We start from the raw sequence: 25,277 nt of genomic DNA on the forward strand, positions 1-25,277 counted from the left end.
CTGGGAGGTGGAGAATAAGGTAAAACGCTCCCACACTGAACACCCTGCTCCTAGTGCTTGTCCAGAGAACCGATTGTTTGTTCCAGACAGTCTCCGTTCTGAGGTCCTCCAGTGGGGGCACTCTTCTCGTCTGGCTTGCCATCCTGGGGTGAGACGCACTTTAGCCCTGCTTCGACAGCGCTTCTGGTGGTCTTCCATGGAAAGGGACTCCAGGGAGTTTGTTGCTGCCTGTCATGTCTGTTCTCAACATAAGAGCTCTCACCAAGCTCCATCCGGTCTCCTTCATCCGCTGCCAGTTCCTCGCCGTCCCTGGTCTCACATTGCTTTGGACTTTGTCACCGGCCTACCACCTTCAAACGGTAACACAGTTATACTCACTGTTATTGATCGCTTTTCCAAAGCGGCCATGCTCATTCCTTTACCCAAATTACCCACTGCCAAGGAAATGGCTGAAGTTTTGTTGCAACATGTGTTCCGGCTGCATGGTCTCCCATCTGATGTGGTCTCTGACCGGGGACCACAATTCACCTCTCACTTTTGGTCCGAGTTTTGCAGGATGCTGGGGGCTACTGTCAGTTTGTCATCTGGTTTCCACAAACAATCCAACGGTCAAGCAGAATGCATGAATCAAGAGATGGAGACAGCACTGCGCTGCCTTACTTCCCGCAACCCCTCCTCCTGGTCTGAGCAGCTCCTATGGATTGAGTACGCTCATAATACCCTGCCCAGTTCAGCCACTGGTCTTTCACCCTTCCAATGCTCCCGGGGGTACCAACCACCGCTCTTTCCAGAACAGGAACGTGAAGCCAGCGTTCCCTCAGTTCAGGCATACGTCCGACGGTGTCGGCGCACTTGGATGCAGGCCCGCTCCACACTCCTGCGCTCTTCCGACCGTTACCAACGATCGGCCAATCGACATCGCAATCCTGCACCCCGGTACTCCCCAGGACAACGCGTCTGGCTGTCAACACGGGATCTTCCCCTCAGAGTGGACCCGTGGGCCCGTTCCCGATCTCTAAAATAATCAATCCTGTGGCTGTCTGTCTTCGTCTTCCATCATCCATGAGGATTAACCCAACATTCCATGTTTCCAAGGTCAAACCTGTCAATGAGAGTCCACTTCTGCCCCCCTCCAAACCCCCCCCACCCCCCCGGCTTATTGATGGGGCACCTGCGTACACTGTCCGTCGTCTCCTCAAATCCAGGCGACGTGGTAGGGGAGTGCAGTATCTGGTTGACTGGGAGGGTTACGGCCCAGAAGAACGCTCGTGGGTCCCCACTCGCAGCATCCTGGACCCAGCTCTCATCACAGACTTCCAACTTGCTCATCCTGATCAACCGGGTGGGACGGCAGGAGCCGTCCCTAGAGGGGGGGGGGTTCTGTAACGTAGTTACACTAACTCTTAGTTTGTTTTTTCTTATTTGGTTCATGTCTTATCACTAACTCTCCTGTCATTTCAGATCCTGCCTTTCTTCCCTGCCATGCAATCATCTCATTTCCCTCACCTGGTTTTCCCCGCCCATATCCTCACCTGCAGTCCATTTGGTCATTAGTCCCTCAGTATATATTCTAGTCATTTTCACTTGATCTCTGCCAGATTGTCTTGTGTGTATTTTTGCCAAGCTTTCCAGTATTTTCTATTCTGCCTTCTAGTGCTGACCCTGTTTTGCCTTATTGGACTTCGGATACCTGCCTGCCCCTTGTCCGATTTGTTTGCCTGATTGACTGATCTCCCGGTTTTGACTCTGTCGGTTTTTTGGACTGAATAAACGGATCTTCCCTTTCAACTTGCCTGCCTGATTGTCGTGCTTTTGGGTTCTCCTTTTCCAGCACCAGTGACCGTGACAAAACCTTTTCAGTTGCATTAACACAAATCAAATATTTTCAACTGGAACTATTTTCACACACTCAATAACAATAGCAATCAATAACAAAAATCTGTTTAAATATTTACTATCTTCAAAAATACATTTTCTTTATTATCAAAATGCAACATTAACTTCATTGTTAATTTACTGTTAACTAATTTATATTTAAAAAGAAAAAATTCTCTCTACTTATTAACAGCAGTGAGATACTTTAAAATGCAAAGACATGGTAAAGTAACTGGACTGGTGCATCCGCACAGATTCTTACTGAAGCTGGTTACTAAAATGTTACATGCTTCAGATGTTGCACCTTTCCATTAAAAAATGCAGTGTAAAGTGTAAAGAGGCCACAACAAAATATTCTAAATACCACAATAAAGTCAAGAGTATATGGTAATAACAGTTTCATAAACAAACAGAAATATTTTCGAATTTTATTTTAATGATTGTTAATAACAGTTTCAAACAGAAACAGAAATATGGTCCCAATTTTTATTTCAAGGGTTGCTAATAATAGGGTTAGGGTTAGGTTATAGTTTTGACAAATAGAGACAGACGACTTTTTATGCTCACAACTATACGGGCAATTTAGAGTAACCAATTAACTGAGCATGTCTTTGGACTGTGGGAGGAAGCCGGAGCACCCGGAGAGAACCCACACATGCACGGGGAGATCATGCAAACTCCACACAGAAAGGCCCACTTCGTCCGAACCGGGGTTTGAACTGGGAACCTTCTTGCTGTGAGGTGCCAGCGCGAAGCACTGCACCACCGTGCAGCCTCTATAATTGTCTGACTAAAGTATTTGGGGAGGGGTAGAGGGGGTAAAGGGAAATCAAATTGACCACCAAGAGCGTTAGCCACATTAGCAATGGCCAACAGCGGCGAGGAAAAACTTCCCTTTAACAGGCAGAAAACCTCGGACAGAACCGGGCTCCTGGTGGATGGTCATCTGCCTCGACCCGTTTTTGGGGGAAATTTTGTTTTGTGTATTGGGGGAAAGGGGGGTTTGAGAGAGAAGGGGGGATGGAGGGACGAAGAGGAATGGTAGATGGGGGGGGGGGGGTTAAAGAGGGGTGGAAAGAAGGGGAAAGGTAGAAGGGGGGTGGAGGGAGGAGGTGAGGGAGATAGAGGGAGGAAGAGGTATGGTAGATAGAGGGGGGGGTTAAAGAGGGGTGGAAAGAAGGGGAAAGGTAGAAGGGGGGTGGAGGGAGGAGGTGAGGGAGATAGAGGGAGGAAGAGGTAAAGGAGAGGACAGGAGTGGGGGAAGGACGTGGATGGAAGGGGAGAAGGGGGAGGAAGAGGAAGAAAGAGGAGGAGGATGGAAGGAAGGAGATGAGGGAGGAAGAGGAAGCTACTGTTGCTCAGCCTCGGCATCGGCCTCTGCTGAACAACAAGCTGCTTCCTCCACCTTTGTTTCCTCGTCGCCTTTCTTCATGAACATCCAGAAACGTTTTTTTGGTTTACGTTCCTTCTGTTTCCTCTCCTCCTTTTCTTTTTGTTTCCTCTCCTTGTCTTCTCTTTCTTGTCTTTTCTTTTGCTCCTTCTCTTCCCTTTCTTTTCGTAGCTTCTCCTCCTTTTCTTTTTGTTTCCTCTCCTTGTCTTCTCTTTCTTGTCGTTTCTTTTGCTCCATCTTTTCCCTTTCTTTTTGTTTCTTCTCCTCCTTTTCTTTCTGTGCTTTTAGCTTCTTCTCTTCCTTCTTGATCCTTTCCTTTTCCTTTTCAGTTGTGTCCTTGTCCTCGATGTTCTCCTCTTTGATGTTAATCTCTTTGGCTTTCACTTCCTCATCTTCATTCTTCATCTTTGTGACACTTTCTTCTCTTTGTCTGTCTTCTTCTTTTACCAGCTCCAGATCTCTTTTCTCTTCCTCCATGTCTTGGATCCTGGTCGTCAGTACCTTTTCTTTCTCAGCCAGTTCTTTGTTCCTCCTCTCCAGCTCTTGAACTTTGGTCATCAAGGTTCTTTCTCTCTCGACCAGTCGTTTGTTGTTGCTGTCCACCTCAGCCATTCTGCTGTTTACTGTCTCGACCAGTTCTCGCAGAGCTTTGTATTTGTCCTCCCAAAGATTTCCACTTTGGAGGACTTCTTTCTCCCTTCTCCTCAGCTGGGCTGAGGTCTCCACGAGCTTCTGGGAGACAGCTTCCTTCTCCTTCCTGAGGTCCAGGATCACAGTGTCCCTCTGCTGAAGCTGCTGCTTCAGGTGGTCCACCTTCACCTGGCTCTCCTTCTGCAGAGAAGCAGTCCTCTGGCTCTCCACAGATGCCTTAAGCATCTGGTCTGTTAGCTCAGAGACTTTCTGCTTCTCTGCTTCCAGACGGGCCGCCATCTTCTCCATTTGCTCCTGGCTGAAGCGCTGGGCGGCCTCCATCTGCGCCTCCTTAAACTTGAGGCTGGTCTGGAGGTGGGAGATCTCTGACTTTTGTTTGGAGACAGTCTCGATGCTCCTCTTAAGTTCGCCTTTGAACTCATTTTCCCTCAGGTCAATGAGTCCCTCCAGCCTGTTCACTCTGTACCTTCCATTATGAACCTTGTGGCATAGCTTCAGCCTTTCATCTGCCCAGGCCGCGGCATCCATGTCCATCTGCTCATGTACAGTGTCAATCACGTGGTTCGCACCTTCAAGCGATTCTCGCAGTTGACGGACCTCAGCAGCAGGATTTGGAGTGCCCTGAGGAGCAGCACGTCCAGCCTCCATTCCTGGATTTTGTCTTGGGTCCATTTCTGTCGTAGACTGCAGTAGATAGTGTAGTTATTTGCAGTAGACTTTGGTTGTCTGTTGACTAACTGTGTGTAGAGTGTTGTGTCTGTTTTAAATCCGACTTGACTCTAGAACTCACGTGTGGTCGATCGTAGTTGTGGTGTATTTATAGACAAGAGTTGTGATGTCATAGAACATCTTCAAAGCTTAAATAGTTCAAAGCATTTGGTTAAATTCCGCTGGCTTTGATGTACAATTGAAAAGGGGCGGAGCTTCCACAGCGGCCATTTTCCCTTTGAGGGAAGCTCAAATGTGTTCGTGTTTGGCCCTCTGCTGTCCAGCCCTCAGGTCCGCTTACAAGGAAGAAGAGGAAAATCTGCCCAAACTGGAAGACCTGCAGGGGGCCGCCAAGGGTCTGATGAGGCTGCAGGATGTGTACGCTCTGCAGGTATCATGTTTGATGTCGATCAAAAATGTGTTTAAATTGTTTTATAGGTTGCATGTTTTCTTCGGAAGAATACGTTTAAAAAATACACATCAAAATAATAAGAGCTACAGAGTGTAGCCCTGCAAGGATCTGTATTATCAGGCCTCCAGAGTATCTTAATATCTTTTCTTTCATATTTGCGCATATTATAAAGAGGAATCTTCATAGTTCATGCTAATCTTTCGGTCAATACAACTTAATCAAGCATTTATTTTGGAGGAACCTTTGAAGGTTACCTTTAAATCTCTTGTATATTGGATTTTTTGTTACTTTACATGCCACTTTTTGTTACTCAACATCACAATCTCACTCTTGTTTGAATATCACATATTAAAAATATTTTCCAGCATAATTTATGGTCTGTTTTCTCTCAATTTACTTTGTTTAAATGCACCACATTGATGAAGTCCCTCAACTGACTTCACTGCACAGCTTAAATTGACGTTTGTTTGTAGTACGACGCTTTCACCTGCAGGTGTCGCAGTGACTCCAAACTCAACACAACACACAATATTAACCTTTTTCTTGTCGGTGAGCAAATGATATACCATAGTCAGCCACTTTAAGTAATTGAAAAAAACAGAAAATAAAGCTTAAATGAAAGTAGTGAAAAACACAACAAATGATATAAATTATTCTCATCATTTATTTGCATTAATGAAAGATAAAATAGTTTTTTTTATAAACAGCGTCCATAAACTGGCGCGAGACCCCAAAATCTTTAAAGTGTAAGTGTTAAAATTGTTGTAATAACAAAAAAAGACTGCCGTTTGTACGTGCTGTCATGATAAACTAAATCTCCTGTATGATTCAGGCTGCAGCTAGCGGAAGGTGAAAGCTGATCTCAGAGCAGATGAGGGAGATCCCAGCGTGGACACAGTTTGTAGATCCTGCAGATCTTCAGCTCAGTCCAGGACGGAGAGGAGAAGAGGAAGACGCTGCGGTATCAGAGAGGGAAGATGAATTATCCTGCACGTGTTTACTTTGTTTTGTGTCTCCTGACTGTAACTTTAGTTCACGTGTCTGTAGGTGAAATGTATACGTCGCTGCTGAACGTAAAACAAGCGATCAGTGTTGAACGGAAGCTGATCGATTACTTGAGAACTTACATTGACCACGAGCTGCAGAGGCTCGAGGACATGAAGCGGTGAGTGACATGCGGAATGACACACTGGGGATGCATGATTTCTTCAAGGGGGGGTGAACACTTTTTTGTTTGTAAGAAATTAAACTATTTATTTAAGAGTTAGGAGGTTGTAAAAGTGAGGAATTAAAAGGAAAAACACTCTAAATTAAACTCTCATGTTTAAGTATTTATTATCATTATTGTTATTTTATGAGATGCCCTCCAATTCTATGTGAAAATAAATTAAGCACTGTTGTAAAACGATTTAATTGTTCTTTCTTTATTAGGCTAATTCAAAATCAAAATAAGTATAAGGGTATTCTGTGCATTGAACTTAAAATGAGTATTTTTGAACTATTCAATTACATTAATTAAATAACACTAACTTAGTTAAGTAGTTTATCACAACTAAAACTCTCCTGTGTCTACTCATTTCAAATGAGGAAACAGATTACCTTAAACCTTTTCAGTTGCATTAACACAAATCAAATATTTTCAACTGGAACTATTTTCACACACTCAATAACAATAGCAATCAATAACAAAAATCTGTTCAAATATTTACTATCTTCAAAAATACATTTTCTTTATTATCAAAATGCAACATTAACTTCATTGTTAATTTACTGTTAACTAATTTAGATTTAAAAAGAAAAAATTCTCTCTACTTATTAACAGCAGTGAGATACTTTAAAATGCAAAGACATGGTAAAGTAACTGGACTGGTGCATCCGCACAGATTCTTACTGAAGCTGGTTACTAAAATGTTACATGCTTCAGATGTTGCACCTTTCCATTAAAAAATGCAGTGTAAAGTGTAAAGAGGCCACAACAAAATATTCTAAATACCACAATAAAGTCAAGAGTATATGGTAATAACAGTTTCATAAACAAACAGAAATATTTTCGAATTTTATTTTAATGATTGTTAATAACAGTTTCAAACAGAAACAGAAATATGGTCCCAATTTTTATTTCAAGGGTTGCTAATAATAGGGTTAGGGTTAGGTTATAGTTTTGACATAGAGACAGACGACTTTTTATGCTCACAACTATACGGGCAATTTAGAGTAACCAATTAACTGAGCGTGTCTTTGGACTGTGGGAGGAAGCCGGAGCACCCGGAGAGAACCCACACATGCACGGGGAGATCATGCAAACTCCACACAGAAAGGCCCACTTCGTCCAAACTGGGGTTTGAACTGGGAACCTTCTTGCTGTGAGGTGCCAGCGCGAAGCACTGCACCACCGTGCAGCCTCTATAATTGTCTGACTAAAGTATTTGGGGAGGGGTAGAGGGGGTTAAGGGAAATCAAATTGACCACCAAGAGCGTTAGCCACATTAGCAATGGCCAACAGCGGCGAGGAAAAACTTCCCTTTAACAGGCAGAAAACCTCGGACAGAACCGGGCTCCTGGTGGATGGTCATCTGCCTCGACCCGTTTTTGGGGGATATTTTGTTTTATGTATTGGGGGAAAGGGGGGTTTGAGAGAGGAGGGGGGATAGAGGGAGGAAGAGGAATGTTAGATAGAGGGGGGGGGGGGGTTAAAGAGGGGTGGAAAGAAGGGGAAAGGTAGAAGGGGGTGGAGGGAGGAGGTGAGGGAGATAGAGGATGTTGGGGTAAAGGACAGAGGATGGGGTGATGGAGAGAGGCGGGAGACGAAGGACGTGGATGGAAGGGGAGAAGGGGGAGGAAGAGGAAGAAAGAGGAGGAGGATGGAAGGAAGGAGATGAGGGAGGAAGAGGAAGCTACTGTTGCTCAGCCTCGGCCTCGTCATCGGCCTTGGCTGAACAACAAGCTGCTTCCTCCACCTTTGTTTCCTCGTCGCCTTTCTTCATGAACATCCAGAAACGTTTTTTTGGTTTACGTTCCTTCTGTTTCCTCTCCTTGTCTTCTCTTTCTTGTCTTTTCTTTTGCTCCTTCTCTTCCCTTTCTTTTCGTAGCTTCTCCTCCTTTTCTTTTTGTTTCCTCTCCTTGTCTTCTCTTTCTTGTCGTTTCTTTTGCTCCATCTTTTCCCTTTCTTTTTGTTTCTTCTCCTCCTTTTCTTTCTGTGCTTTTAGCTTCTTCTCTTCCCTCTTGATCCTTTTCTTTTCCTTTTCAGTTGTGTTCTTGTCCTCGATGTTCTCCTCTTTGATGTTAATCTCTTCGGCTTTCACTTCCTCATCTTCATTCTTCATCTTTGTGACACTTTCTTCTCTTTGTCTGTCTTCTTCTTTTACCAGCTCCAGATCTCTTTTCTCTTCCTCCATGTCTTGGATCCTGGTCGCCAGTGCCTTTTCTTTCTCAGCCAGCTGTTTGTTTTTCTCCTCCACATCTTCGAACCTGGTCATCAGCGTCTTTTCTGACTCCACCAGTTCTTTGTTCCTCCTCTCCAGCTCTTGAACTCTGGTCATCAAGGTACTTTCTCTCTCGACCAGTAGTTCGTTGTTGCTGTCCACCTCAGCCATTCTGCTGTTTACTGTCTCGACCAGTTCTCGCAGAGCTTTGTATTTGTCCTCCCAAAGATTTCCACTTTGGAGGACTTCTTTCTCCTTTCTCCTCAGCTGGGCTGAGGTCTCCACGAGCTTCTGGGAGACAGCTTCCTTCTCCTTCCTGAGGTCCAGGATCACAGTGTCCCTCTGCTGAAGCTGCTGCTTCAGGTGGTCCACCTTCACCTGGCTCTCCTTCTGCAGAGAAGCAGTCCTCTGGCTCTCCACAGATGCCTTAAACATCTGTTCTCTGAGCTCAGAGACTTTTAGCTTCTCTGCTTCCAGACGGGCCACCATCTTCTCCATTTGCTCCTGGCTGAAGCGCTGGGCGGCCTCCATCTGCGCCTCCTTAAACTCCAGGCTGGTCTTGAGGCGGGAGATCTCAGACTGTTGTTTGGAGACAGTCTCGATGCTCCTCTTAAGTTCATCTTTGAACTCATTTTCCCTCAGGTCAATGAGTCCCTCCAGCCTGTTCACCCGGTACCGTCCGTTGTGAACCTTGTGGCATAGCTTCAGCCTTTCATCTGCCCAGGCCGCGGCATCCATGTCCATCTGCTCATGTTGGCTAGCAATCACATGGTTAGCACCTTGAAGGGATTCCTGCGGGTGGCGGACCTCAGCAGCAGGATTTGGGGAGGAGCCTTGAGGAGCAGCACGTCCAGCCTGCATTCTTGGATGTTGTCTTGCGTCCATTTAAGTAGTACTGCAGTAGACTGCGTTGTTTTTTGCAGTAGAATTTGATTGTGTTGACTGACTGTAGTCTGTGTGTAGGGTGGTATCTCTATGTGTAGAGTGGTATGTCTCTTGTAGATCCGACTTGACTCTGGAACTCATGTGTGGTTGATCATAGTTAGGGTGTACTTATAGACAAGAGTTGTGATGTCATAGAACATCTTACATCACAGTTAAAAAGATCAAAGCATGCATTCCATCAGTTGGTTACATTCCATTGGCTTTGATGTAGAATCATTATAAAAGCTTTTTTTAAAATTTCCTGTAGAATTGAAAAGGGGCGGAGCTTCCACAGCCAGCATTTTCCCTTTCACAGAAGATTAAATGCGGTTTTATTGCTGCAGCTTTACCAGGTTTCTGTACAAATGTTGGGATTTTGATAAACGGTTATCATTTCACAGCTTCCTGACTGATCAGCAACTATTGTCTAACGACGATTTTTGTGTTTGGTTTGCGTGTTTGTACGTAAAAGACACATTTTATCACATCCAGACAGGAAACATAAAGAAACCAACCATAAAAGGTACACCAGGTTTCCAATGGCGGTATGAGGAGCTGTGTCCTGAGGTAGTAATCTTCAGATGTTTTTCCTTACACTAGGAAAGAAACGTTTGGAAAAATGGGTCCCCAGCAACCCAGGACTTACAAGGAACTAAGGTTCCTTGTTCTCCTTTGCTACATGTGAAACTGTCTGAGCACCTGGCCTTTCTGTCTTTTTCTACCCATGTTTTTTCCTACAGCTTCCATGCCAAAGTGTCCAACCTGCATGCTGAACTCTACAAAGGCCCAGGGACAGCGATGGCAAACCCGCTGGTGGCCTTCACCCTCATCAAGCGGCTGCATTCAGAATGGTTAAATGTCGTCTACAGCAACGAAGCTCTGGAGAACGCACAAGGTTGGCTTCTTTACAGACACATCTGGTGGTGATAACGCCCCCTCCTCCCTCCCCCATGCCATCTGCGCTGTCACCACCCAGCCCCCGTTCCCTCAATTACATTTTTGGCCCTCTGCTGTCCAGCCCTCAGGTCTGCTTACAAGGAAGAAGAGGAAAATCTGCCCAAACTGGAAGACCTGCAGGGGGCCGCCAAGGGTCTGATGAGGCTGCAGGATGTGTACGCTCTGCAGGTCGGGAGTCTCGTTCGGGGTCGTTTCCAGAGAGTCACTGATGGAAACCCTGTAGATATCTACCTGCCCGCTGTGTCTGTGCTGTTGTCTGGAGATGACTGCTTTCTGGTCGGAAAGGTACGCAGTCTACCATTTCTCTTTATTCCTCCTTATTTTTCTCTTCCTATTCTTGATCTACTGTCTTTGGTGAAGAACGTTTGCAGATTCTGTACTTCAGAAAAAACACTACTACAACGATCAAAAGAAAATCCGTGTCAAGTAAAAGTCATGCTATCAAAATTAAAGGAAATGATTAATCAGTTTTATCAGGAAAATGTCAGTATCTATTAGCGTTTTTTTTTTACTCATGCATAAGATGTAAGCACCATTTTGGTGCTGCGGCTGGTGGAAGCTGGAATACTTTTAACTCTTAATCAGTGCAGTAGCTCCCAACCAAGTAAGTTAATTTTGTTTCATACTTTAACACATCTTGAGCTGACCTAACTGCTGTACAAAAGGACATTAAAGACCCCCTCCAGTGAAAACAAGTGTTTAACCTTGTAAACATCTCCATGTGGTGTTCTTCATGCGCTACAAGACATATCAGGGACAACATGAGCAGTCATCTCCATGGCTGGGCCTGTCTGCCTTTAAACTGCAGTGTACCAAGGACAGGCTGAACAACACATTTTCAGATTGGCAGGTTTGAGACGTCACAAACCTAAGGAGCCAATCCCGTTAATGGACGGGGTGACGCTATGCATATCATTATGTGCAACCTATGGCAACCACTTCAGCGATGCGCGAGCCAGCTGTAACTGTCATCGTCATTTTTGCAAACTCACTACTGACTACTAACGTTAGCGTTACTACTACTAATTACTACATTTCAAGCTCGCTAAGTTTCAACAAGTTGCCACTGAACGATGGCAGAGTTTTGTTTTCGCGACAGAGGGGGTGGTGGGAAATTTGAATAGTGGGAGGGGACTATGCAGATTCAGGATTTGAATGAGGGAGACGGAGGAGATGCCTTGGGTGGATTTTTTACAAGTTAATAAAACGTATTTTGCAGAAAAAACACACAACACAATTTATTATTTCAAGTGGAGCATTTTATATGTCTTAAAACAAGACTGGAGATGCTCTTTAAAATATTCTATCAAACCTCGAGGGCGATGCTCGTCTAAAGGGTCACAACATTAATCTGAGGGGTCATGAAATGATTAATTAGAGAATCTCCACCAGTAAATGTATTGAATTTTTTAACCTTGCTCATATATCACTGTTTTTGTGAAATAATAGAGATCTTTTTTTTTTATCTCTTTGTGCCTCAAACACGTATTTAAATAAAACCATCCTGAAGGATTAAAGGAGAATGATCTCTTTGGTGGGACTTTTAAAATCTCATGGACATCTGACCCAATTAGAAACAGCTCTTTTGTAAGAGGTTAAAGCCAGAAAGTTTGAGAGCAACATCTCTGATGTGGTTTTTTTTAAATCTGTCTCTGCAAAATGAGTAGTAACTTTTAAATATAGTAAAAAGTACAACATCTTCTTCTGAAATGTAATGAAGTTGAAGTATAAGGAAACAACAGAGTTAATAACAAGTACCTCAAGATTGTTCTTAGGCACTGTGCTTGAGATAATGTACTGGGTAGCATTATACCACTTCTAATTCAACTTTGTCCTGAAATAAAGCAAACAAACATGATGCGAGTGTGTTGAAACCAGTCTGTCATCCTTGGTTGAAACTTTTCAGAGTGAAATAAACTTTAATTCTTCATGTAAAGTAATAAAATTGAGAGGTATTTGGAAGATGATTAACTTCCCACTCTCTGAAATAGATGTATTCCAGACCAGTCCGTCACTGTGTGGTGGGAATCCAGACAGTCATCCTGGAAAAAGTGGAAATCATCCCACTGCGTGCCTGGGAATCAGTTTCACATGAGGCTTTACTTTTATACAAGAAAAAAAAGGTTTCCCCAACAATAAATTCCAGTGTTTATGTACAGTGCTGATGTGTAAGGGCAGGGCGCTGTGTGGGAGAGACTTCCACTTGTATGGAAAAGACATTATCTCACGTTTGGAGCCCAGCTTGCCCTCACTTGTAGCGAGGCTGGGATTATCTGAGGCGGTCTGTAAACAGAGATGCTTACTGTTGTTTTAGGGTGTTGTCAGTGACAGAGCTGCCTGCACGTGCCTTTATGGGGCAGTTAAACCAACCTTTAAACCAGTTTGGTAACGGGAGTTTGTACATTTTAAGGAATTTTAAAGCACTTTAAACTGAAAACCAGCCGACGCTTCCCTGACATGCAGAATAATAACTATTTTTAAGAGTTTATTGGTTCTTTAAAGACTAGCATCTCCCAAATTATGGTGTCTAATGTGGTGAACTGGGTGTAAATCCATGGCAGGGTAGATAGGCTGGTGTGTATTCGAGTTAAGTGGTAAGTTTGTGTGTGTTTTGGGGGTTTAATGGTACACTGGAATTTGTGTTTGTGTGCTGTCTGGAGGGGTTGTGGATATAATCTGTGATGGGAGGAGCCACATGTCACCCTGTATCTGTGTGGGTGCTGTCAGGCCTGCAGTCAGCACCTACTTTATCAAGTCAACTTGGACACAACAGGGGTTTGAGACGAGGTTCAGAGGAAGACTGCAGCCAGTGTTTATGGACTTTTTAGTGTAAAAATAACTCTTAAGGTGTATTTTGATCGACTGATATGTCCACAGTGTGCGTGCTCAAGAGGTCCGACAGGTGTACTTTCCTAAACTGTCATGCTGCAGAGGAAATGCATGAACATTTACCAGGATGAGAAGTAGTTTAGTGAGTCAGAATCCAAATATAGATGAGACTAGAGCTGCAACAAGTAGCAGATTAATTGACTGGTCGATCAAGAGAACATTATTAAGGAGGATATCCGTGTAATGACATGTCATATATGGTCACAATAGATAGCAGTTAATGATAAGAGAAGAGCAAAAACAAATATTGGAAAAAGAGCTGTTCAATCTTTAAAACAAAGATGATAAAATGTGCAAGATGTTGACTAAAGACTGAGCAAAAAAAAACTATATTTGGAAAGAGCATGAAGTTTAATGAAGAGGCTGTGCGTTAATGTATCTCTGTGTTCATCGGGTGGGATAAGAGTCAGACAGTCAGATAACGGCTCATATTTCATTAATTTTTTAAGAAAACATGCTGGTTCCAGTTTCTTAAAGTTGTATGAATAAAGTATGTGTGACGTCCACGGTTGGCTCGGGTTGTAACTCTTGATTTTCCTCGCTGACAGTCGCTTTCCTTTTTAGACTGTTTGCCTTCATCTGAGCGTCAAATTTGTTTGTTTTTCTTTGGTAAAAGCCCAGCTGTCACTTTGGGCTCATCTCGGGTTAAAAATAACTTGTAGCCCTGGACCAAATCAAGAGGTCAGAGTCATAGTGCGTAGAAAATCAAGATGAATCAGCTCTACATTTGAGTGTGATTGTTTTATAACATCCTGCTGCTCTCTTGTGACTTTTATTTAAATCAGGTCATCTCAGTAAGATCAAGGTCTTGTGTGCAAGAGAGACCTGGCTGCAGCTGAGGAAATAAGAAACAGGAAAAGAGTCACAGTGAAACACAACCAGACACAAAAAAGCACAGACAAAAAGTTTCAGAAGAAAGATGTCCAAATTCAAAAAGTTTGAAATCATCCCGTGCTACATTTTAAAGTTTAAAAGTCTCCTATTACGTGCCATCAATACAAAGATTTTTTTGTGATTCAATTTAAAAGTTCAAGTAGCCAAAATGGTCCACCCGAAAGCAGTCTGACTCCTGCATGCCAGCCAGGGTAACAAAATAATGCCAGCTGAATGACGTGATAGTGTTGGCTTAAGATGCTGGTCTGACTGTGGTTGCTGCCTCTGGCCTAAAGCTAGCCTGACTGACAGGTGCTAACTGGATGTGGTTCTTAGCCAAAATCAGCCACAGCACTCTGGCAGCCGTACATGGAAAAGAAGACCAAGTGTACGTAAATTGACTGATGTTCATATTATGATATAAGTAACCCAGGTGTTATTTTACACAGGTGGCGTACGAGCAGGAGGACTACTACCACTCTGTGCCGTGGCTGGAGGAGTCGGTGCGTCTCTTCAGGGGAACAGGAGGCGAGTGGAGTCCTGAGAATGAAGGGACTTTAGAGGTTGCTCTGGATCACCTGGCTTTCTCTCACTTTAAAGTAGGTGGATAAAGTAATGCACATTATTAAGATGGTTAAATTATAACACTGCCCTAAATTCCTCTCATTGTTTCAGACAGGAAATGTCTCCTATGCTCTCAGTCTGTCTCAGGAGCTTCTACATCATGGTAATTACCTTTCCCTTGATCCTGTCTGTGGTTCATGAACCGTCCCCAGGAAGCCTCTCACAGAAACATGCCCTATAATGTAAGACTGCTCTATTTACACGTTTCTTTGCAGATCCAATGAACGGAAGAGTTCTGCAGAATGTCGAGAAATACGAGAAGCTGCTGGTTACGAATCCAACCGCATCACTGAGGGGCGATGGGCTGAGGAGACCCTCCTCCAATTATCTAAGGACCAGGGACACGTACGAGAGACTCTGCCAGACCCAAGGCTCACAGGTATTCATAACAAATAGACATCTGGACTCAGACTTTGTATCAGGACAAAATCTGGGAGGGGTCACAGAAAACTTCATACAACAAGCAGAATATTCATAATTGTATAATTCTAACCAAATGTGCAGAGGAATTTGTTCAATAACACATCTATTCCTCAAGGGGGGCACCAGTAAATCAAATTGTCACATGTTGTTCATCTGCATTTGTACTTTTTAGTCTTTCTTTAACAGCATAGCCAACAGTGAGTTATGTCCTGTCCATAGACTGTATAAAAAGATGGGCGACATGACAGCTCCCTAAAAGAGAAGCTATAGTTAATAGATTTTTATAAGTAAAACTGCATTTAAAATGTCAATTTGTTCTTTTGCAATCTGATAGTCCTCAATCTCTCACAATGTTGGTGAACACAGGACCCTAGGACAGTAGGTTTGACCCTCCTTCACTGACTAACTAGAAATACAATGCTAGCATGCAAATGTTTAGCAGGTATATTGATTATGTTGTTGTAAATCTAATTTTAGCATGTTAGCAGGCATTTAGTTAGCTCAGTGAGACAACTCACGTTTGTGATAGTTTAGAATGTTTATTGTATCAGCAGCAGAACATAGCTTGTGTGTGGCGTCTAGGCTCCGACCTCATCACTCCTCGCAGGTTTAGTTTATATGCAGAAATCTGAGGAGTGATGACATAATGTCTTAAACCTCCAGCCTGCAGGCGGATGCTGGGGTGGTTGTGGGGCTGAAAGTATGAGTGAGTAATGCTGCAGGGCAGCGGTGGCAATGACAGAGCAGAGAGAGAAACAGGAAATCTTGGAGCTTAAATAGAACCCAAGATTGGGAGGAAGTGTTTGTCAGGTGATTGTGGAGAGTGACGCATGTCAGGTGTGAAATCTGTGCAGCTTGAGTTGCCTGTCTGAACTAGCTTGCAGGTGTCACTCCATTTTGCATCAGCTAACTCGGCTGATGAGAATGCCTTCAGTTTTGCGTGTATTTGGTCTTAAATCAGAGTATTAACAAATTTAAACACTGAACTGATGGAATTGGATGAAAAGTAAGCAGATTCCCAAATTCACTAAAAAGCTAAATGTCCTGACCTTATGTTGGGTCCCAAGGGAAAGTCAGGGGCTTTATCCTCTGGGGAACATATTTGTTGGTACTAAAACTTATGGGCAATCTATCCAAGCATTTTATATTATACTAGTAGTCCCAACCAAACTGGCTGACCTGCTAACATTGCCATCCCTTGGGCCACACAGCTAGCATGGCTAAAAATAACATAAACAAACAGGAATACGTCTCTTGTCATTTTCAAAGCTCCAATTAGTTCACCACAGGTTTGACAGAATACTCAAGTTTCAGCTTTTATCCCAGTGTTTATAACGATGCAGGTCTATAATTGGAGTTTCCCATGACAATAAAAAGACTGTGATTATTCTGTAGTCATATTTGCTTCTAAGCTTGCTGAATGTGGGAAGAGAACAAAGCTAACAGAAATTGTTTGTGGATGAAAAAGAAAAACAATCCCTGTTTTGATCTTGTTGATGGACTTCAGATGTCCGTTTCTCCCAGCAGCCGATGCATTTTGAAAACCCCGGACTGTTCTGCGACTTCTTCACCAACGGCGACCCGGGGCTGCTGTTGCGGCCGGCGAGACGCGAAGTGCTGAACCTGCAGCCGTATGTAGTCCTGTACCACGACTTCCTCACTGACGCAGAGGCTGAGGACATCAAGGGGCTCGCCCAGCCAGGAGTAAGTGCCAGCTGTGTGCAAAACATGTGTCTCCAAGCTGTTTAGGAATGAACAAGGAGAGTCATATTTTTACAATCAGCACTGAGCTCCTTTGGGTTAATCCAATCAGGTCTTCAAAAGAAGATGTAATCCAGTGTTTTGTTCAGTTTTCTCAGCAAATGAGAGCTGTTTTGCTTCCTCCACTTGGGACTCACAAGAAGTGCAGCTGCAGTCTTCTCAGATGGCCGCCTTGTGTCTGACGCTGAAATTGAAGAATCAAGTTGTTTCCCACTGATTTTTTTCTACATGTACAGATACAATAGAGATTGCTTCCAAGTTGCCCATGATGTTTGTAGAGGATGTAATGTGTCTTTGTGGCTTTTCACCAGGAAACATCCCTCTGTTGATGTTGGCTGTTTGTAACACTGTTGCGTCAGGATGTTTTCCGTCACATATTTATTTTTCCTCTGGCTTCCTGGACATCTGGCTAGACGTACGTAGTCTGTTACACTGAAATGAAAGGCGTAATGAAATTGGCAGCCTTTGAGCAAGTCTCTAGGTTTGTCATTTTACTTGTAGCACAATCTCATATGAAGATATTTACAGTCCTGAAGTTGTTCGTGGCATAGATTCAACAAGGTGCCGGAAACATTCCTCGGAGATTTTGCTCCATATTGACATGATAGCATCACACAGTTGTTGTAGATTTGTCGGCTGCGCATCCATGATGTGAATCTCCCGTTCCACCACACCCCAAAGTTGCTCCATTGGATTTAGATCTGGTGACTAGGGAGGCCATTTGAGTTCAGTGAACTTATTGTCATGTTCAAGAAACCAGTTTGAGATGATTTGAGCTTTGTGACATGGGGCGTTATCCTGCTTAAGGTAGCCATCAGGTGATGGGTACACTGTGGTCATAAAGGGATGGACATGGTTAGCAGCAACACTCAGGTAGGCTGTTGCGTTTAAATGATGCTCAGTTGCTACTAAGGGGCCCAAGTGGGCTAAGAAAATATCCCCCACACCTTTACACCACCACCAGCAGCCTGAACCGTTGATACAAGGCAGGATGGATCCCTGCTTTCATGTTGTTTACACTAAATTCGGACCCTACCCTCCGAATGTCGCAGCAGAAAGCGAGACTCATCAGACCAGGCAACGCTTTTTCAATCTTCTATGGTCCAGTTTTGGTGAGCCTGTGTGAATTGTAGCCTCCGTTTCCTGTTCTTAGCTGACAGGAGTGGCACCTGGTGTGGTCTTCTGCTGCTGTAGCCCATCTGCTTCAAGGTTCAACATGTTGTGCATTCAGAGATTCTCTTCTGCAAACCAGATCAGACAACAGACCTTAAATGTCTACGGAACATTAACTGTTTAAAGCAGTAAACAAAACTTTTAATGTTACTTAGTACATTAACTCAAGTATCATAATCAAGTATATAATACTTGCAGAATAAGACTTTATATGCTTAAAGCTCCTGTGAGGAACTTTGGGTTTGTGTTGAGTTTGGCGCCCCCTGTGGACAAAGCCGTACCTCTTATCTCTTTGCTGGTTTTGTCCTGTACATGCTTAAGTGGTGGTTTTTAACAAAAAATCGCATCCTGCTTTCTTTAACAGTCATATGTATCACTCACTTTAAATGTTTGTCCTGGAAAATGTAAAAAAAGGCAGCGTGCGGTTAATCGCTTCGTCTGACACCTACCCCCCACCAGCAGTTTCAGGCATTAAAAATAACTATATAGAAATAATCAGTGTGGCCGCTGATGGTCTGGTTTACTTCTTTAGGTCATATAGAGTAATCAGAATTAAATTCAGTCTGTTTTATAACGAGCAAAAAACTCCTCACAGGAGCTTTAACATAAAGTTTTCTAAAGTCTGATGGATTGTTACAGACGTAACTGCACTGCGCTCAATGTTACACTTCTTTCTTGCAATAAGTGCATTGAAAATGAAAATTAGCTTAAAATGAAGGTGCAACAATGTGCTTCACGTCCTTCAATCAACATTGAAATCGTCTGTATTGTTTTAAGAGTTAAGGCTCCTCTATCAGATCCTTTGAATGCTTGACACTCTGCTCTGCTGTGGGGCTCGCAGCCTGCTGAGGTCTCAGCCAAGCGTGTACCATTTCCTACTGCAAAGACCCTATGGAAGAAGAGTTGGTCTGCTTCCAAACATTTAGCAAGGCTTGGAGGAATGAGGGATACATTACTAGGAAAACTTAGCTGAGCATGTCTGAATAACTGTGCCGGACTCCACTGGTTAATATTCTGTCCACTATCATCAGTATCTGTGTGAAAGCTTCCACAGTGTTCTGCTCATTTAAAGGAGAGCTGCGGTGCGCTGTCCCCAGAGCTGCTCACACTTTGCTGACTCTGTGACTAAAGGGAATATTTGGTGGGCTAACTCGACTGGTGCCTTATAGTTTCTGTGAGGTTTTGGCATTGTTCAATATGTTTTCCATCCTTTGCTCCGATGGAAACCCCTGTACTTATTTCATCATTATGTCAGCTTGTGGGTTTATTGAAAGCAGGCCTGGGTATGGTATTAGTTTGGAGCAGGGATCAGCATTCGTTAACCATGAGCGTGGTTTATACTTTGTTCATGCTGGATCCCAGAGCCTTCTTTTAAAGGAGCCAGTTTGAATAACACAGGTCTGTTGTTATGTTGGTTTCTAGGTTGTGAATTAAGGCGTGAAATAATTGTTGATTCTGTTTTCCCTCTTTTTACACGTGTTAAATGTGTTTGTGTTAGGGTTGAATAAAGAAATGTACCTCATGGCTATAAGGTGCCTGGAAGTAATCAGGAGTTTGAGCTGCAAAACTTATCTGAAATATCGTGTTACATTGTACCAGTGAGTGCCCATTCGAATCGGAAAACCTATGAAATAAGAAGAACGATTTGTGATGACACTGCGGTCAAAATAAATCAGAGAGGCTTAATTTAAAGAAGACAGACTCAGTCCAAACATCTGGACTTCTCCTGACTCCCTTTCACATCCTGAATTGGAGCTAAAGGTGAAACAAGCTTGCAATTTAAACTGTAACCTTTATGGGAAGTCTATGAAGTCTCCTTGGAATATTTCTGAATGATTTGTGTTTGTTTTTAACTATATTTTTTCACCCCTCCTGAAGATAACTCTTGCAGTCCACCGTTGTGTTCTTTCAGATCTACATTCTTGATGTTTTGGAAACATGACTCAGGCGTACTTTATTACTATGACTCACATTTCGTCAGGGCTTTGCAGCTGGAAATCAAAGCTTGGCTGCTGTTACCATGACAAAGTTCTCTTTTTGCTTTCAAGTTGAGACGGTCTGTGGTGGCATCTGGAGAGAAACAAGCAACAGCAGAGTATCGCATCAGCAAGAGGTACAAATAACCTACAACTAAACACTCTTTTAGGACTTTTTATGAATCATCTCTTCTGGAGCTTGGCTGTTTTTTTCTACATTGTCAACACTTACGCAAACTAAACAGCATGCAAAGGATGAAGTGTAATTTGTTACTTATCTTTACGTCTTATTTCTAGTGCATGGCTGAAAGGCTCGGCACAGTCCACTGTTGGGAGGCTGGACCAGAGGATCTCCATGCTCACAGGTCTGAACGCGAAGCATCCGTATGGCGAATACCTCCAAGTGGTGAACTATGGGATTGGTGGCCATTATGAGCCTCACTTTGACCACGCTACAGTAAGTTCATTATTAGACTGTAGTTCAAAGTAGTAAACTCGAAGATCTCAGTTTCGTTCTCTTTGGCGCCACCTATGGCGATAAACGTTAATTGCGAGAGCACACTTCCCAGATATCCAGACAGTGTTGCATGTGTGACGTCCACGGTTGGCTCCAATTGTAACTCCTGATTTTCCTCGCTGATGGTCGCTTTCCTTTTTAGACTGTTTGCCTTCATCTGAGCGTCGAGTTTGTTTCTTTTTCTTTGGATTTTCACTTATTTTTGAAGTTGTATCTGTAGTCATCCATCTTTTCTTTGTTTGTTCAGCTCCGCCTACCCTCTCTGGCAGACCAACCACTGCTGGGTGATGGAAAACGCGTCACTAACTTGCCGTCGCTTGTGATTTTTTCCGCAAAAGTCGCACCAGACACCCAGTCTGTAATACTGCAAATGCAAAGGCTTTCATCAGTGGGCCATAGGCTCAATCATCATTGTGCTACCTCATTCGGCGATAGATAGTGACTTAACATTTATTTACATGAAAATCTTCCAGATTATCACCTTAATTTCAAAAGTTCCAACACTTGATTATCACTATAAAGTTTTGAATGTTGTCTGTGCTTACAATAAAACTGACATATCAACCATCTACTTTCCAGTCACCTTCAAGTCCCGTGTTCAGGCTGAAAACTGGAAACCGAGCGGCAACCTTCATGATATATGTGAGTGAAGTCTTACTCGAACCATCCTGTGAGTCTGTTTGACCCAGACTGCAGCTCCTTGGGCAGGTTCCTGTTCCTGCTGTTTATTTTCCATGAGTGCTGCAAGACTTGGAACAACTTGCTTAAGAAACTCAGACAAGATCTGACCTCACTGCCTAAATTAAACTTTTTATGTTGTTGTTACGTCATGCAGCAAACTTAAACCAAACTCTGTTGTCTTGTCTCTGTCCTCCTTTATATAGCCTACTTTTGCATTTGTGCCTTTAAATGTTTTATTGCCTTTAATTATGTTCATTTAGTCTATTATGACTAATGATGTGCTTTTTTTTACTGTGTTTTGGAAACACATATTAAATCCACAGTTTAAATTGTTGTAAAATTAGATAGTGATTTAAAAAGGGGCATTTTGTGAAGCTTTGACAATAGAGCAACTGAGCACATAAACACAAGACACAGCTCTGAAAGAATGTCCTTTTCCACAGCTCAGCTCTGTGGACGCAGGTGGCTCCACAGCCTTCATCTACGCCAACTTCAGCGTTCCTGTCGTGGAGGTAATCGCTCTGCACGTGTCTGAGATGAGCTTAAAGTAGCCTCTTTTTGTATTCGTGTCATCTTTGCCTCGAGCGAGATTATTCGCGCCTCCCTCACATTCTCTGCTGCAGCTGTCAAAATGCGAAAAGGTCAAATCTCAGCAACAACATCCATGAGATTTTTCAACACAATACAACTATTGTATAGTCGAGCTTCAGTGGAGGTTGAGGCTGTTTTTCAGTGGAAACATGAGCTGCAGGTTAAGGTTTACTAGGTCATCTTGGGGGTCTCACCTTTCCTTTTATTGACATGTCACTTCCTGTCTGTTTATACACACCATAACTGAACTTATAAATGGATAAAGTGACCAATAAACCAGGAACAGCAGGAGCTTCATGCTTGAAATTAACTAGATATTTGGATAAAAGTTGACTAGGTTGCTTGACAGGAAAGTAAGATTAACTATTGTGTCATTTAATTAATAGTTTAGCTAAATTACTCCCTATCTCCGTCTTACAGTGTGTGAAACTGTTATTCTTTTGGACTGTCGGTCAAACCAAGCGAGAGGGAATGTTAATGGGCACTTTCCACTACTTTCTAAACTTTTTGGGATCAATTATCTTCATCAAAACCAAACGGCATTTCCTCTTCTTTAAAAGTGATTTATGTTGTTTTTAATTTCACAGAAAGCTGCCGTCTTCTGGTGGAATCTCCATAGAAATGGTCGAGGAGATGACGACACGCTGCACGCAGGCTGCCCTGTGCTTATTGGGGACAAATGGGGTAAGAGACAGAAGATTCAGTGTGATGTCAACAGGAGCCAAAAGATAATTTAAATATGGAAAATAGCAAGATGTACCAGAATACTCAGATTCGGCTTTCCTTCTTCATAACCACAGTCTGTTATTCAGCTCTTCTGTTACACAGGAGCTAATGCACAAGAGCTAGGCCACATCTGTGCTGCATTACGCATTCAGAGATATTACAGAGAACAGTAAGGACACTGAGCGCTCATCTTGGAAGGTGAACATCTGCTGCCGGTTGGCCCTGAACGCTGAAACGTGTGTCAGGGACCCAGTCAAACTAACAGAAGGATATTAATCTTCACAAAGCAGCTGCAGAAGCATTTGAAGGCTGTGTTGTTTTTAGCAGCAATATACATCAATCACAAATTAATGTTAAGGCAGTACATGTCAAACACAATTATCCAAGCTTTTAAATGATTCTGTCTTCTTCTGTATTCTCCTTCTGTTTATTCCAGTGGCAAACAAGTGGATCCACGAGTACGGCCAAGAGTTCCTACATCGCTGCAGCCTGAACCCTGAAGAGTGAGGGGGTGGAGCGATAGCTGGGCCCCTTGGAGTACAAGAATCAGCCTCCTACAATTGAGAGGCACACTTGCAGGCGGAGGGGAAGGAGGGAGCCAGAAAGCGAGCACACAGGCAGGGGAGGTGAGAGCCGTTCCGGGGCTGCCTGCATCTGTGATTGGAGCCCCGGGCCCCAGGGAGCCTGAAGCGTGCAGTACAGAGCTGCAGTGGACACGGATAGCACACGGCTGAGAGGCAGTTTGCAATCAGCCCCAAGAGGCCAAATGCTCTCTTGCTACTACTGGCCAGTTCTTGCAGTTGAGAGAGAGGCCTCTGCCTTTGCACACTGTGCTGGTTTCAGTTGACTGTGCAAGGCTGTTTGCTCCTGCTTGCTTAAAAAACGGATATCTTGTGCAGCTATTTCCTTCACTGGGCCCTCTCTGGGGTCTGGCATTACAAATCAACACAGCTCAACTTTGTGGGAACTCTCAGAACTTCATGTTGAATGTGTTGATGCACAAGTTTGCAGAGATGCCTGGCTGAATCACAGCGAAATGTGTATCAAAAAACAATGCTCAAGGCGTCTAAAACTGTGTAATGTTGCAGCCAGAAATAAATGCTTTTAAAAATGATTTTGGAAGTTGATTTTATGTGTTATAGTGAATCCTCAAAGTGCTGGAATAAACAGATTCAGAGCATGTTTGGTGGAGCTCATCTGTGATGGGTTATCTCAGACCTCAAGACTCCAATTTATGAGTCAGATAAACCGCTTATTGTGATTGCGCCTGTTTGTTCCCAGCTGACTGAACGATGTGATCACTGCTGCATTTCATTGGGGTTGATATAACTGGCTGTGTTAAGTGGCAGATGAACCAGATCTGTCAGCCTCTTATTGAGCTTCAGAGGCACGTCGTCATTAATCACGCTCTGCACGCCGAATGATGTGGAACCAGACTTCATGTCTGAACTCAGACAACCAACACTGTCTGCATACCTCTCAGATATCTCAGATTTATTCGTCTAAGTAGGTCATAACCCATCTTAAAACAAAGTGAGGTGGCACCTACACAGTATATTAAAGGGTCTCTATATGAGACCTTTTGGGGGGCATCCTACAGATTGAATTACAGAAAAAAAAAAGTCCACAGTGATATATGTTTCCCTTCCAGCTTCCCACAGTGTACACAAACACACACACACACACACACTCTCCAAGTACACACTGACGCACAGAAAGTATAAGAACAGGCCACATACTGGATGCATATTACACATTCCTGCGTGCAAACTAAACAGCAGGACTTGAAGTTAGGAAGACCCTGCTCTTCTGAAGCTCTTATCTGTTTTATTGCAAGTATTAATATTAAAAACTTAACTTAAACTAACTTAAAAAGATATACTTAAGATCCCATGTTTATTTAATTAAAAAAGGTTTGAAACTACTTTATCCATATATAGAGAAATACATATCGTAGCTACTAGATGAATAAATTCACTTTGTTTCCTTTGTTCAAAGTTGTGGCAGCAGAGGTTAATGTCTATAAAGCTTTGATGCACACATTTAGGAGATCAAAAAGGTTTAATCTTGATCCTTTCACAGGGCAATCTTATAACCTGAGACCCAACATTTCAAAGGGCTTTATTTCTAACCTTTAGCTGCCCTCACTGTTACTATGATCACCACAACAAACATGGCTGCAGAGGAACTTGTTGCTATGCAACAGCAGAGTCCAAACTACCTTAGGCATACATGACTGGACTAGATCCACCTTAACACGTGTAGTGTTTTAAGTTAGTACATACAGTTTTTCTTCACATTGCAGGGCAAACTTTTTAACCCTTTGGAAGACTTTTAAACATGTGAAACATTTTGAGAACTGGTTGAGAACTACTTACAAAGTCAGGACAGCTAATGGAAAACATGAACACAATAATGAATAAAGAAACTCTCCAGCATCAGCAAAAATATTTAAAAATGAAAATATTTCAAGCTTCTTTTAATCCCAGGATCGACAAGGAAAGAAAATTACTGCACACTTTGTAACAGTGAAGAAAGATCAGTGCTTCCCTCTGCTGGTGAAAAGAAAGGCTGCATTGATTTCAAGCCTGATGCATAGCTTTTGAATTTCCCCAAGGGGTAGGTACAGACTTATCTTTATCAACAATTGATCTTTTTTTTAAAATGTATTTTAAAATCTAAATCTGCAAACTAATATGAAAAG

At 43.0% G+C, this 25,277-nt stretch overlaps 1 protein-coding gene across 1 annotated transcript; it reads left to right on the forward strand.

The window, feature by feature from the left end:
• Positions 1 to 5,907: 5,907 nt before the first annotated feature.
• Positions 5,908 to 23,345, forward strand: p4ha3 (prolyl 4-hydroxylase, alpha polypeptide III). The gene is given in 14 exon segments (XM_069668846.1): positions 5,908 to 5,966; positions 5,968 to 6,201; positions 10,123 to 10,277; positions 10,401 to 10,624; positions 14,551 to 14,700; positions 14,777 to 14,828; positions 14,941 to 15,104; positions 16,673 to 16,852; positions 20,131 to 20,195; positions 20,356 to 20,515; positions 21,155 to 21,217; positions 21,700 to 21,768; positions 22,435 to 22,531; positions 23,010 to 23,345. Coding segments are annotated over 14 exon segments (1,743 nt in total). The 3' UTR covers positions 23,081 to 23,345.
• The last annotated feature ends 1,932 nt before the right edge of the window (positions 23,346 to 25,277 follow it).

The sequence above is a fragment of the Semicossyphus pulcher genome, unplaced genomic scaffold, assembly GCF_022749685.1.
Source record: "Semicossyphus pulcher isolate SPU_LCO1_2020_fin unplaced genomic scaffold, fSemPul1.0.p SCAF_19, whole genome shotgun sequence".
Classification (NCBI taxonomy): Eukaryota; Metazoa; Chordata; class Actinopteri; order Labriformes; family Labridae; genus Semicossyphus; species Semicossyphus pulcher.